The sequence below is a fragment of the Loxodonta africana genome, chromosome 4 (assembly GCF_030014295.1).
Source record: "Loxodonta africana isolate mLoxAfr1 chromosome 4, mLoxAfr1.hap2, whole genome shotgun sequence".
Taxonomy (NCBI): domain Eukaryota; kingdom Metazoa; phylum Chordata; class Mammalia; order Proboscidea; family Elephantidae; genus Loxodonta; species Loxodonta africana.
In genome coordinates, this window is record NC_087345.1 from 55,280,963 (window position 1) to 55,293,582 (window position 12,620).

Genomic DNA, 12,620 nt, shown 5'->3' on the forward strand with positions numbered 1-12,620 from the left:
AACAGAAACTCTGAGATAATAAATGTGTGCTGTTTTATACCACTAAGTTTTGGGGTAATTTGTTATATAGTAATGGATAATTAATACAAGAAGCAAGATCATTTGTTACATTAAAAACTTTAAATATTGACATATGTGCTATTCAGAGTTTGTGAATGTGTTTAATATAGGAAATTTCTCTTCATAACTTTTGGTCAAAGTAGGCCTGGAATGACAGTTAGAAGTGCAATAGCAGTTTTCTGTATGTATTGCCTATATGTATAATTTTACTGAAAAATATATGGTTTTATGTAATTATTTTTGTTCTAATTATATTTATTGAAATAATTTCATGGGTTCAAGTCTAATAAAACATTTAGGCTTCTATTTTGTATGTTCATTTTTATTTTTTTAGTATATTTAATTTTACAAAAGTATTGGTCCATGTGGAAACATATCGAACAACATAATTAATGTCACATGCTAGTAAAATTTTGCTGAAGATTATTCAAAAGCAGTTGCAGAACTTCCAGAAAATCAAGCCGGATTCAGAAGAAGACATGGAACAAGGGATATCATTGCTGATGTCAGGTGGATCTTGGCTGAAAGCAGAGAATACCAGAAAGATGTTTACCTGTGTTTTATTGACTATGCAAAGGCATTCAACTGTGTGAATCGTAACAAATTATGGGTAACATTGCGAAGAATGAAAACTCCAGAACACTTAGTGGTGCTCATGTGGAACCTGTGGATACACAGACCAAAAGGCAGTCACTCAAACAGAACAAGGGGGTGCTGTGTGGTTTAAAATCAGGAAAGGTGTGTGTCAGAGTTATACCCTTTCAGCATACTCAATCTGTATGCTAAGCGAATAATCCAAGAAGCTGGACTATATGAAGAAGAAGGGAACATCAGGATTGGAGGAAGACTCATTAACAACCTGTGATATGCAGGTGATACAGCTTTGCTGCTGAAATGAAGAGGACTTGAAGCACTTATTGATAAAGATCAAAGACTATATAGCCTTCAGTATGGATTACACCTCAATATAAAGAAAACAAAATTTCTCACAGCTGGACCAATAGGCAACATCATGATAAACGGAGAGAAGATTGAAGTTATCAAGGATTTCATTTTACTTGGATCCACAATCAACACCCATGGAAACAACAATCAAGAAATCAGATGACATATTGCATTGGGCAAATGTGCTGCAAAAGACCTCTTTAAGTTGTTAAAATGTAATGCTGTCACTTTGAGGACTAAGGTGCACCTGACCCAAGCCTTTATATTTTCAATCCCTCACATACATGTGAAAGCTGGACAGTGAATAAGGAAGAATTGACACATTGGAGTTACGGTGTTGGCGAAGAATATTGAATACACCACGGGCTGCCAGAAGAACAAACAAGTCTGTCTTGGAAGAGGTACAGCTAGAGTGCTCCTTGGAAGCAAGGCTGGTGAGACTTTGTCTCACATACTTTGGAGAGATTAACAGGAGGGACCAGTCCCTGGGGAAGGACATCATGCTTGGTAAGGCAGAGGGTCAGCGAAAAAGAGGAAGATTCTTGGTAAGATGGATTGACATAGTGGCTGCAACAATGGGCTCAAACATAGAAGTGATGGTGAGGGTGGTGCAGGACCAGGCAGTGTTTTGTTCTCTAGTACATAGGGTTGCTATGAGTTGGAACTGACTTGATGGAACCTAACAACAACAAAAACATTGGTCCATGATGGATTAATATTTAAACAGGAAAAAAAGACAAAATGGTTCTTCACCACAGATAGTCTAGATTAGGCCCCCTGTCTTAGTTCTTACGACATTCTATACTTTACCTTATCATAATGGTTATATTGCTTTTTTATAATTGGTTAGATTCCCTGCTAAATTGAAATCTCTATGAAGGGCAGGGTCCATGTCTATGTTTCCTGTTATATCTTCAGTACCTTCTACAGTGTCTGATACTGGGTAGGTGCTCAATGGATATTGTTTGAAAGAATTAATGTTCCTTTTAAAACTTTTTCATTGTGTTGGAATAATGATTAACTTCTACAGCTGTAAATAAGTTGTCTACTATAACTGTACCTCGTAAGAGGAATGTTAATTGTTTAGGGTTAAAAGAAAATATTCTTAGCATTCTTCTTAGTGAATACTAGGAATTTTTATAACACATTTTTTTTTCCCCTATAGCATAACCACTTCCTCTGAAGAAGATGCCTCAAGTAGATATCCCCGACCAGATAGAAGTGGGTTCAGTAGATATAACAGGGATACAAATGCTTCAGGTAATTTGGTCTCAAGTAGCACATTGGAAAAGAAAATTGAAGATCTTGAAAAGGTATGAATTACAAATTATTTAACATTTTTTGATACAATTACTGTAAGATTTTTTATTTATTTTTCACTTTCACAGCTGCTAAGAGAAAAAGCATTGAAATTTACAGGGGAGACACTACCATAAAGTGGTAGAAGAATGAGGGACACTAGTGGGAGATATTAATGTTAATCTGTATTTACATATATAGTCAAATAACCCACTGTCTTTGAGTCAATTCTGACTCATAGTGACCCTGTAAGACAGAGTAGAACTGCCCCATAGGGTTCCCAAGGTTTCAGTCTTTATGGAAGCAGACTACTGCAAATTTTTCTCCCATGGAGCGGCTGGTAGACTTGAACCTCTGACCTTTGGTTAGCAGCTGAGTGCTTAACATTGCACCTCTAGGGCTCCTTATAGCAGCTTTAAATGTATAGTTTTTAGACACATGGTGGCTAGGCATTTTGTGATTTCCATAATACATTCGTATTCGTGTCTGTTGATGCTAAAACTTTAGAAATGGAGCTAATTTTTATATTATATTTAATGGAGACTCCCATTCTGCCAAGTGTTATCTCTAACATATCAGAACAGTCCCTGCCTTTGAAGTGGTTAGAAGTCAGAGGTGGCACATACACTCTGTTTGTTTATTTTGTATAGAGATTGTCATTTGTAGACTTCCCTCTGGATTCTGAGTTAGGGCCACCTTTGGTGTTGGAACCAATTTTGTGTAAGAATAAGCCTGTTTAGAATTATCTTTGAGAACAAATCAAATGAATATTGGCACGTATTTATTAAGAATAAGGGTCTCAGTTTCCGTAGTCATTCTTCCCCTAAATTGATAATGGTGCTGAATTTCTTTCTAATTGCTGAAAATATGTTTTGTTTTACTGAATTGAAATTATTTTCTGTGATACAAAGGTTATAAATAGAAATTTACATGACATTATGATTATTCTTAGGTAGCTTCTAAGCTTTAACACTGGTTTCTACATGGAACCATTATTGATTAAAAACTTCAGAGAATGTGTAGTCTAATAGTTTTCGTGGAGGTTCCTCAGAAAGGCATCTGGAATTCCACAGAAGTTTGGACTGCAGTAATTGGCAACAGCTCATTAATGCAGATAACTTGCAGCTTTCTTTGAAGGGGTAACAGGAAAGGAGCCAAATTCTGGGCAAACCCTTTTCAGCTTTGCCTCCCAGATGTCTGACCCAGCCCATGGCCCTGGATTCTAAATAAGATTTCTTTTGATAAGGGGTTGCATTGTTTAAACAATAAATAAATAAATAAATCTGTAGTCTAATCAAATTCATCCATCTTTTTCATTGTCAGTTAATAACAACCTGAAGCAAAATTGAGGAACATTGTTTATGTCTAGAGTTTTCTAGTGGGCAGTCTCCTTTTCTTCTTCTTAAGCTTCGTATATTTAATAAAAATTTTGAATTTTCTCACACAGGATATTATCCATATAATATATGGCTCATAAATAATGGTAGTGATAAGCTTAAAGGGCATAAATCATTGAGTATGTTAGTAACTGCTAAAGACTTGTATAAACCTGTGTTTAATCAAGAATCTACCTTACAGCTTCTATATTCCCCTTGTTCCCTGATTCATCCCTGGGGTGGATTCTTCCTTCTCTCACCAAATATTTTAAAAAGAGCTCATTGAAAATCTTCATATATCTGAGGTACTTCACCAAAGTTGGTAGACGTATGCCATTTATAGAAGATTATGAACAACCAGTTACTCCCCAATTAATACTGCGTAATTATGTCTACCAGGAAGTAGTAAGAGAAAGGCAAGAAAACTTAAGACTTGTGAGACTAATGCAAGATAAAGAGGAAATGATCGGAAAACTCAGAGAAGAAATTGACTTGTTAAATAGAGTAAGTATTTCACATATTTCAGTTTCATGGTTTCCTGTTTTGTTGGCAGTTGTATCAAATATATAAATATGAGAAATTATTTAATTGCGTTACCCTGTTTAGCTTTTTTTTTTTGTTAATGAAATAGTAATTTGTGGTCGTAAGAGCCATCATTTTATTTCATCAGGCCAATTATTAGTTTTAATCACTAAGTTTTATTCTTTTGGAGATTGATTGATGAATAGATTTGTTCTGTGCTTTATTAGAGTTGAGAGTTGATGCGTAACTTGTCACTACCATGCATAAAAGGGCTTTGGCAGAGTTGACTCAGTGAAAAATTAAAATCAATAGTTTCTCTCCAAAAGAAATTCCAGATATTTTGAGGTCTATTTTCATCACTTTTTCCCCAGTTATACTTTCAAACAGCCAATTTTAGGTTTAGCCTTATCACAGGCTGTGTATTACGCGCCTTTGTAGATCTTCCCTTTTTTTTCAGCTCCAGAATTACTGTGCTGCTTAAGAACCAGGTATTAGTGCTAGGCCATACGAGATGAGAAGAGATTCCAGAGTTTGGCTTTTTAGAGGGCTTTTAGAAAAGATGGAGGAAAGGACTAAGTTTGCTTCAGGGAAAAAAGGAGCACATCTTTCTATCCAACCTTAACTCTAACCAGGAAAGAAGAGAAAATAGAGATGCTTCATTATGTGCAAACCCATTCTAATAAAGTTCTAAGGCATTAACTACAGGCTATCTGTTAGGAATCGTGAAAGCTGGAACGAAGAAGGATCGGTAGTTGGAAAATATGGCCTTGGTGATAGAAACCATGCCAGAAATAGAATGATAGAATTTTGCATGACCAATGACTTCTTCTTTGCGAATACCTTTTTTCAACAACATGAATTATGACTATACACATGGACCTCACCGGATGGAAGAGACAGGAATCAAATCGACCTCATCTGTGGAAAGAGACCGTGGAAAAGCTCAATATCATCAGTCAGAACAAGACCAGGAGCCGGCTGTGGAGCAGACCAACAATTGCTTATACGCAAGTTCAAGTTGAAGCCGAAGAAAATTAGAGCAAGTCCACAAGAACCAAAATACAACTTTTCGAGTATCTTACCTAAATTTAGAGACTGTCGCAAGAACAGATTTAACACATTGAACACTAATGACCAAAGACCAGATGAGTTGTGGGATGACATCAAGGACATCATACATGACAAAAGCAAAAGGTCATAAAAAAGACAGGAAAGAAAGAAAAGACCAAAATGGATATCAGAAGAGACTCTGAAACTTGATCTTGAATGAAGAGTAGCTAAAGCAAATGGAAGAAATGATGAAGTAAAAGAGCTGAACAGAAGATTATGAAGGGCAGCTCCAGAAGACAAAGTATTATAATTAAATGTGCAAAGACCTGGAGTTAGAAAACCAAAAGAGAACACGGTTGGCATTTCTCAAGCTGAAAGAACTGAAGAAGAAACTCAGGCCTCTTATTAAATTATTGATGGATTATATCGGCAAAATATTGTGCGATACAGAAAGCACTTTATTGAAAGAAGATGGAAGGAATATACAGAGTCACTGTGCCAGAAAGAATTGGTTGATATTCAGCCATTTCAGGAGGTAGCATATGATCAAGAACCAGTGGTACTGAAGGAAGAAGTCCAAGCTGCACTGAAGGCAGTGGTGAAAAACAAGACTCCAAGAATTGATAGCATACCAGTTGAGAAGTTTCAAAAAATGGATGCAGCACTCTAGGTGCACACTCAATCTAAGCCAAGAATTTTGAAAGACAGCTTTGTGGCTGACTGGAAGAGATCCATATTTGTGCCCATTCCAAAGAAAAGTGGTCCAACAGAATGCAGAAGCTATTGAACAATATCATAAATATCACATGCAAGTAAAATTTTGCTGAAGATCATTCAAAAGCGGTTGTAGCAGTACATCAACAAGGAACTGCCAGAAGTTCAAGCTGGATTCAGAAGAGGAAGTGGAATGAGGAATGTCACTGTTGATATCAGATGGGTCTTGGCTGAAAGCAGAGAATACCAGAAAGATGTTTGCCTGTGTTTTATTGACTAAACAAAAGCATTGGGCTGTGTGGATAATAACAAATTATGGATAACATTGTGAAGCATGGGAATTCCAGAACACTTCATTGTGCTCATGCGGAACCTGTGCATAGACCAAGAGGCAGTCGCTCAAACAGAACAGGGGGATACTGTGTGGTTTAAAATCAGGAAAGGTGTGTGTCAGGGTTGTATCATTTCACCACACCTATTCAATCTGTATGCTGAGCAAATTACCCAAGAAACTGGACTATCTCAAGAAGACCATGGCATCAAGATTGGAGGAAGACTTATTAACAACCTGCAGTATACAAATGGCACAACCTTGGTTGCTGAAAGTGAAAAGGACTTGAAGCACTTACTGATGAAGATTAAAGACTACAGCCTTAAGTATGAATTGCACCACAACATAAAACAAAAATCCTCAAAACTGGACCAATAAGCAACATCGTGATAAATGGAGAAAAGTTTGAAGTTGTCAAGGATTTCATTTTACTTGGATCCACAATCACTGCCTGGGGAAGCAACGGTCAGAAGTCAAACAACGCATCACACTGGGCAAATGTGCAAAATGTCCCTTTGAGGACTAAGGTGTGTCTGACCCAAGCCAGGATATTTTCAGTTGCCTTATATGCGTGCTAAAGCTGGACAGTGAATAAAGAATGAAGAACTGACACATTTGAATTATGATGTTGGAGAAGAATATTTAGTATACCACGGACTGCTGGAAGAACAAACATCTCTGTCTTGGAAGAAGTACAGCCGAGTGCTTGGTAAGTGGAAGGTCAGTGAAAAAGAGGCAGACCCTGGACAAGATTGATTTAAACAATGGGTGCAACAGTGGGCTTAAACGTAGCAATGGTTGTGAGGATGTTGCAGGACCGGGGAGTGTTTCATCCTGTTGTACATAAGGTGAGTCAGAACCAAGTTGATGGCACTTAACAACAACATCAGTTAGGAAACTGAAACTCAGCTGAAGTAATTTTCTCAAGGTCATATGTTGTTAATTACATAGTAGTTGGCTGAGCCAGTATTTGACCTCAGATACTTGACAGCCTTAATTCTAAGTTCTTTCTAGTCTTGTAGACTGCCTTTCATGTTTCAAAACAGAGACATTCATATATTGGTGCTGGAATTTGATTTACTAAATTCTGCAGATATTTTTGATGTAGTAGAACTGTCTTAGTTACTCTGGACGTTAAAAAAGATTGAGACTCTTGCTTTTGCAGAGTTTATAATTTGGTAACGACCTGTGAATGTATTTTATCATTTAATTCTGTTAGGTAGATCTCAGTTACAGTAATTTTTGAAATCTTGTGTTTTTACTTTAACAGTTTAGTTTCCCAACATCTTTCATGTACTTTCTGAGTAAATGCAAATTCTGTCTTTGCAAGTCTGAAAATTATTTATCTAATTATTTATCTAATTTTTCAAAAGCAGTATGCTAAATTTATCAGAATGCTGCTATTGTATAGCATACTTATAATTCAAATCGATTGCATTCAAGTTTTAGTACTTGAAATTGCAAGGAAAAATCTATAAATGTTTTCTTTTTCAAGCGTTAGTAGACAGTCCACCTTCAAATAATGTTTCTTGTAACTAGAATTTATAGTGGATTTTCTTAGTATTACCAAATGGTTGTGTATATATATGGCAGTAGTACTAATGTGGGAAACATAGAGCTGGAGAAACACACCCTTAAAGCTAAAGGGTGATTACCTAGTTTAGTGGTTTTCAAAGTTTTTTTTTTTAGCTCTAAAATCTTTCCCACAAACAAAATATTTAAAAAAACAACATATAAATTGAACCAAATCCACTCTATATGCTCCAGATGCCTCTTCTGTATGTCTCATTTCTCTCATCTCCCCAGCTTCATACCCCACGTGTACGTTTGTTAAGGATTACACGAGGAAGTAGGAGTACATTCAGAACTTACAATGGGACCTGTTGATGCCCAATTTGACTCAAAGTTGCAACTCAGGGCCCTTGAACCACAGCTGGCCTGCATATGTGTTTTGTTAGCCCTCTATTTTGGGGGGCTGGGGCAGGTGGGAATTTATTTTTAACTAAAACATTAAGTTATTTACAGTGATTAAGAATTGGGAGATTCACAATTAAAAAATCCTGATTTCTAGCTTCTCTTGAAAAACAAACATCTGGCCAACACTGGGCCTTCATTTGCTCTTGGTAACAATGAGGAGTTGAGCAGTGGCTGCTCCCTTTAGGTAGGGCATATTCTATCTAAAGTTTTTTCAAGAATTTGCTTACTTTCAAAATTAACAGTTTAATTGTATGAATTATCTTAGAATGCATATTTTTAAAAATGTTTTTATCTGTGTCGGAATATTTGTATTTTAAAATCTCATATTATTTTTCTTTTTTCCCTTAAGGACCTAGATGATATAGAAGATGAAAATGAACAACTAAAGCAGGAAAATAAAACTCTTTTGAAAGTTGTTGGCCAGCTGACAAGGTAGAAGATTCAAGGCTGAGTGTGGAAAAAAATTTGAAACTACTGATTGAACGTTATGGTCAATGCTAGGACAATATTCCTATGCAGCAATACATTAAAATAACTAAGTGTGTATATTTATTTCTAGAAAGCTGACAGATGTTTATTTTCAAAATACTCCTTTTTCATGATTAGTTTCAAACAAAGTATCCACCTTTTATTTCATAGATAAGTAATGCCTTTTCAGTTATTGAAAGGATAGTTTATGGCTTTTATGGTTTTGTGTGGTATGCAAATAAAATATGGTTTAAAGTCACAACCATTTAAATGTATTTTATCTAGGGTAGTGCGTTTTCTCCCTAAAGCAATATACATGGTCTTTGTTTACATGAATCCAGATGTTTTGGGGGGAGTTACCTGAAAATACCTTATTACTGATGTGTACAACCTTTTGTGTGTTGACAACTTACTCAACAAAGTCTTTGCCCACTGTCATTTATTCTTTCAATTTATTTTAAGTGATTTAGATCATAGAATCACACTATTTTGTATAGCAGTTATCTTTTTAAAGGAAAGCTGTTAGAAAAAGTCACTTAATATCATGTACTAGTTGACTAAATATAAATTTAAAAAAGAATACTTGAATTGTGCTATAGTAAATGAAAATTTACTATTTTGTATTTGAATATTAAAATCACTTTAACTTTTGAAAAACAGTTTTAATTTTAATGTAAAATTTCTTATGTAGGTACTAATTTTTTTTTTAATGTTCTAAGGTTTATTAGTGCACATGAAATATTTAAAGAATTGGTTATTCTTCAGGTCTGGAAAGTGTACAATTTCAGTGTATAAGGAAAAATTCATACTGTTGATCATTATGCATATTAACATGCATTAAAAATCAAAACAAAAAATTTGTACATAAAGCGTTTATGCTTATATCAGTAAAATAGTACATAATCAGAAATAGTACTAAAATACTTTGCCTAATTTCAAAGTTTGAGAATAATACTATGACAGTTATTCTCACTCATCTAAGAGATTATCCCCCTACCCCAAATTTAAGTAATTTTCTTCCTAACAATTGAATTTTTAGAACAATTATTTTTGAGGAATTATACAAATTTTCTCTTCTATGAAATATCATTAGTGTTTATGGTTATTTTATATTACATTTTCATGTTGAGTAAGAACCCACCTTTAAAATACATTAACATTAAAAATGTCTGCCTGATGGTTGAATCTTAAATAGTTTACTGCTATCATCTTATCCAATTAATGTACATAAGTGGCTTGAAATTATTAAAATCCATTTTGGGTGCACTTCGAAGTCTTCTCCTTCACTTACCAAGCCCCTTCATTAAACTGTTAGGAAAATAGGAAAGGTGAGACAATTTGAAAAAAATGTGTAGTAAATAAGTATCTGTCAATGAATTCTGAAACTCTCTGTAGTTAACAGGGCCCCCCGCTTCCACCCTCATCCCATCTTTTAGTTTCAGAAGTTTCAAACTTGGCTGGTCATCAGAATCACTTCGGATGCTAAAAAGAATTCTCTGACTATAGCTCTTAGATAGGCTTAGGTTGAGAACGTGGAATCCAAAATGTTTAAAGTTAACACATCTGATGGTTTTGATCATCACCTGGGTTTGGAAAAAATGTTACCTCTTTCCTCCTGTATGTTCTCTTAGAGGCCCTGGAATTAACATAATTTTAGCTATTAGCATTTTCCCCCCTTTGAGTTTATTTAATAAATAACCTGGTCCCAGGACAGTTTTCATATATTCATATATATATATATATATGTCCTGCTCACCAAGAGTTCAATGTTAGATTACTAAACTTGGTATAGTTGGCAAAATTACTGCATAAGGTCTTCCTTCTTAAAGACTATTATGCAGCCTGGGAACGGCGATCTGCCGCCCAAATGTCTGAAGGAGCATGCCACACTCAGTGACTCCCTTGGCTGTAAGGCACTTAATCTCCTTTTAACAGCTAAGTGGTAGACATGTCAGTATTGCCTAATGTTCCATTCACCTTTTGGATGTTGTGGAAATGCTGCCATTTTCTAGCCTTAAAAATAATGTATTCATTTTTTAGTTACAGAGAAAAAAGACAATTATTTTGAATTTTCTATTTAATCCATATATAGGTAAAGAAACATTTTACATTTTAAAATTATACCATTAAAGACTGAAACGTTCTTGCAATTTTCTTCTTCTTCAGTTCATGGGGAACATTTCCCACAGAGATTTTTGCTTTTTTAACATAAAGATGCCTAGTGCAAATACAGGAGACGTGGTAACTGTGGCAAAAACATTTCACATACTGTCCACTGCCCCCTCCCTAATATGTATATTTATTTCACACTGAATATTGAAAAGATGAAGTAAAATCTGGTACAATTTCTTCTTAAGGTTTATAAAAGTGTTGAGATTTTTAAAAGGTAACTGAAATAACCACTACCTTAGAAAACTTGGCTATTGTCAATAAAGTGCTAGTGTTTATGAAATTATTCTGTGTAGAAAATTTTTTATATGTCCTGGGAATTTGTAGCATAATAAAAACATCCAAAGTTCTAATGCGTTTATGAGATCATTTTCAAAACAACATCCTTATTATCTTTAAAACAAACATGAAAATTACTGAAGTGATATTTATCCCCCTTTTTCTAGAATTGTTGGTAACTTGATTGCACTACAGTTACCTGCAGAGAGGAAGGGGAAAGCTTTTGGTGGTGTATTTCTAAATAAGGGATTTTACCAAATTTAGTAGATTAGAAGTCAGAGTTGCTTAAGTAGTTTAAAACATAGAAAGTTAAATATCAGGGGCAAGTACATGAAACGATGTATTTTTAAGGTGAAAATCTTCCTCAATTACATGTGGCTTATGTTTTCTTATGTTTATGTATTAATCTGGATTTTTCTAATTAGAAATTAAAATGCGATGTTTTTAGTCCGCGAATACTTTGTTGGAAACAGCGTAAGTCAATATAATGGAAGCATCCATGTGTTGGAAGACAAAACTTCAAAGATCTTGAATTTGATAATTGATCTGGTCTTTTGGACATTTTTCACATGTGTAGTGACAGTAATCTTTCATCTTTTTTGTAGTTACATGATTTTTTTTTATCATTGCCTAGTAAGTCCCATCCAGCGTTGGGACTTGCTAGTCATGATTTTGTTAATAACTAGTTACAGAATTCAGACACAAATTTTCATTATTACAATATGAGAAACCAAACACACCAGCTTTCCGTTGCTGGGTTTTATTAAGTGAGAAAGAATTCAGGAATCAGAACTTTAACGTGTCGAAGTTAGTGCTGAACATCCTCATGTTGTATGTGAAGCATTCCCAATATGTACTGTAAAGCTTGACTTTTGTATTGAAACTATGCTGTCATAAATAAAGAACATCCCATTAATCAGGATTGTAATTTGTATTACTTACCTGAGAATGAGTGTGACACTTTTATTTTCCTGTGCCATTAAACTGAAAGCATTGTACCAACAGCAGACAACTAATATTTTGCTTATCAGGTGCACCAACCTGTTGTTACATTTTCTCCTTGGTTTATAGAAACTGATTATTTCACTACCAGTTTAAAGACTTGAACCATAACCCAAGAAAACCTAAGCCCGTACTGTTTTTTGTTTTTTATTTTAGTTAGGTAGAATCTCATAGCATGTTAAATCTAAACCCCTATCCTCCCAAAAATAATTATGTGAGTGTACGAGAACATATGTATTGAGGGCGTTTACATTAAATTCTCAGACCCATTTCTTGAGCAAATATCTTAAGTCATCTGGGTATATGATACTGTTACAGATAATAAACCAAAAAAACCTGTTGCGGTCAAGTTGATTCCAACTCAGCAACTGTGTAGGACAGAGTAGAACCGCCCCGTAGAGTTTCCAAGGAGTGCCTGGTAGATTTGA

General features: G+C 35.0%; 1 protein-coding gene across 1 annotated transcript in view; it reads left to right on the forward strand.

The window, feature by feature from the left end:
• Nucleotides 1-12,106, forward strand: part of PAWR (pro-apoptotic WT1 regulator) — a 149,300-nt gene extending 137,194 nt beyond the window's left edge. The window contains exons 4-6 of the mRNA XM_064283788.1: nt 2,171-2,318; nt 4,080-4,184; nt 8,624-12,106. Of these exons, the coding sequence (XP_064139858.1) occupies nt 2,171-2,318; nt 4,080-4,184; nt 8,624-8,710 (340 nt within the window). The 3' untranslated portion in view covers nt 8,711-12,106. The remainder of the gene's footprint in view (nt 1-2,170; nt 2,319-4,079; nt 4,185-8,623) is intronic.
• The last annotated feature ends 514 nt before the right edge of the window (nt 12,107-12,620 follow it).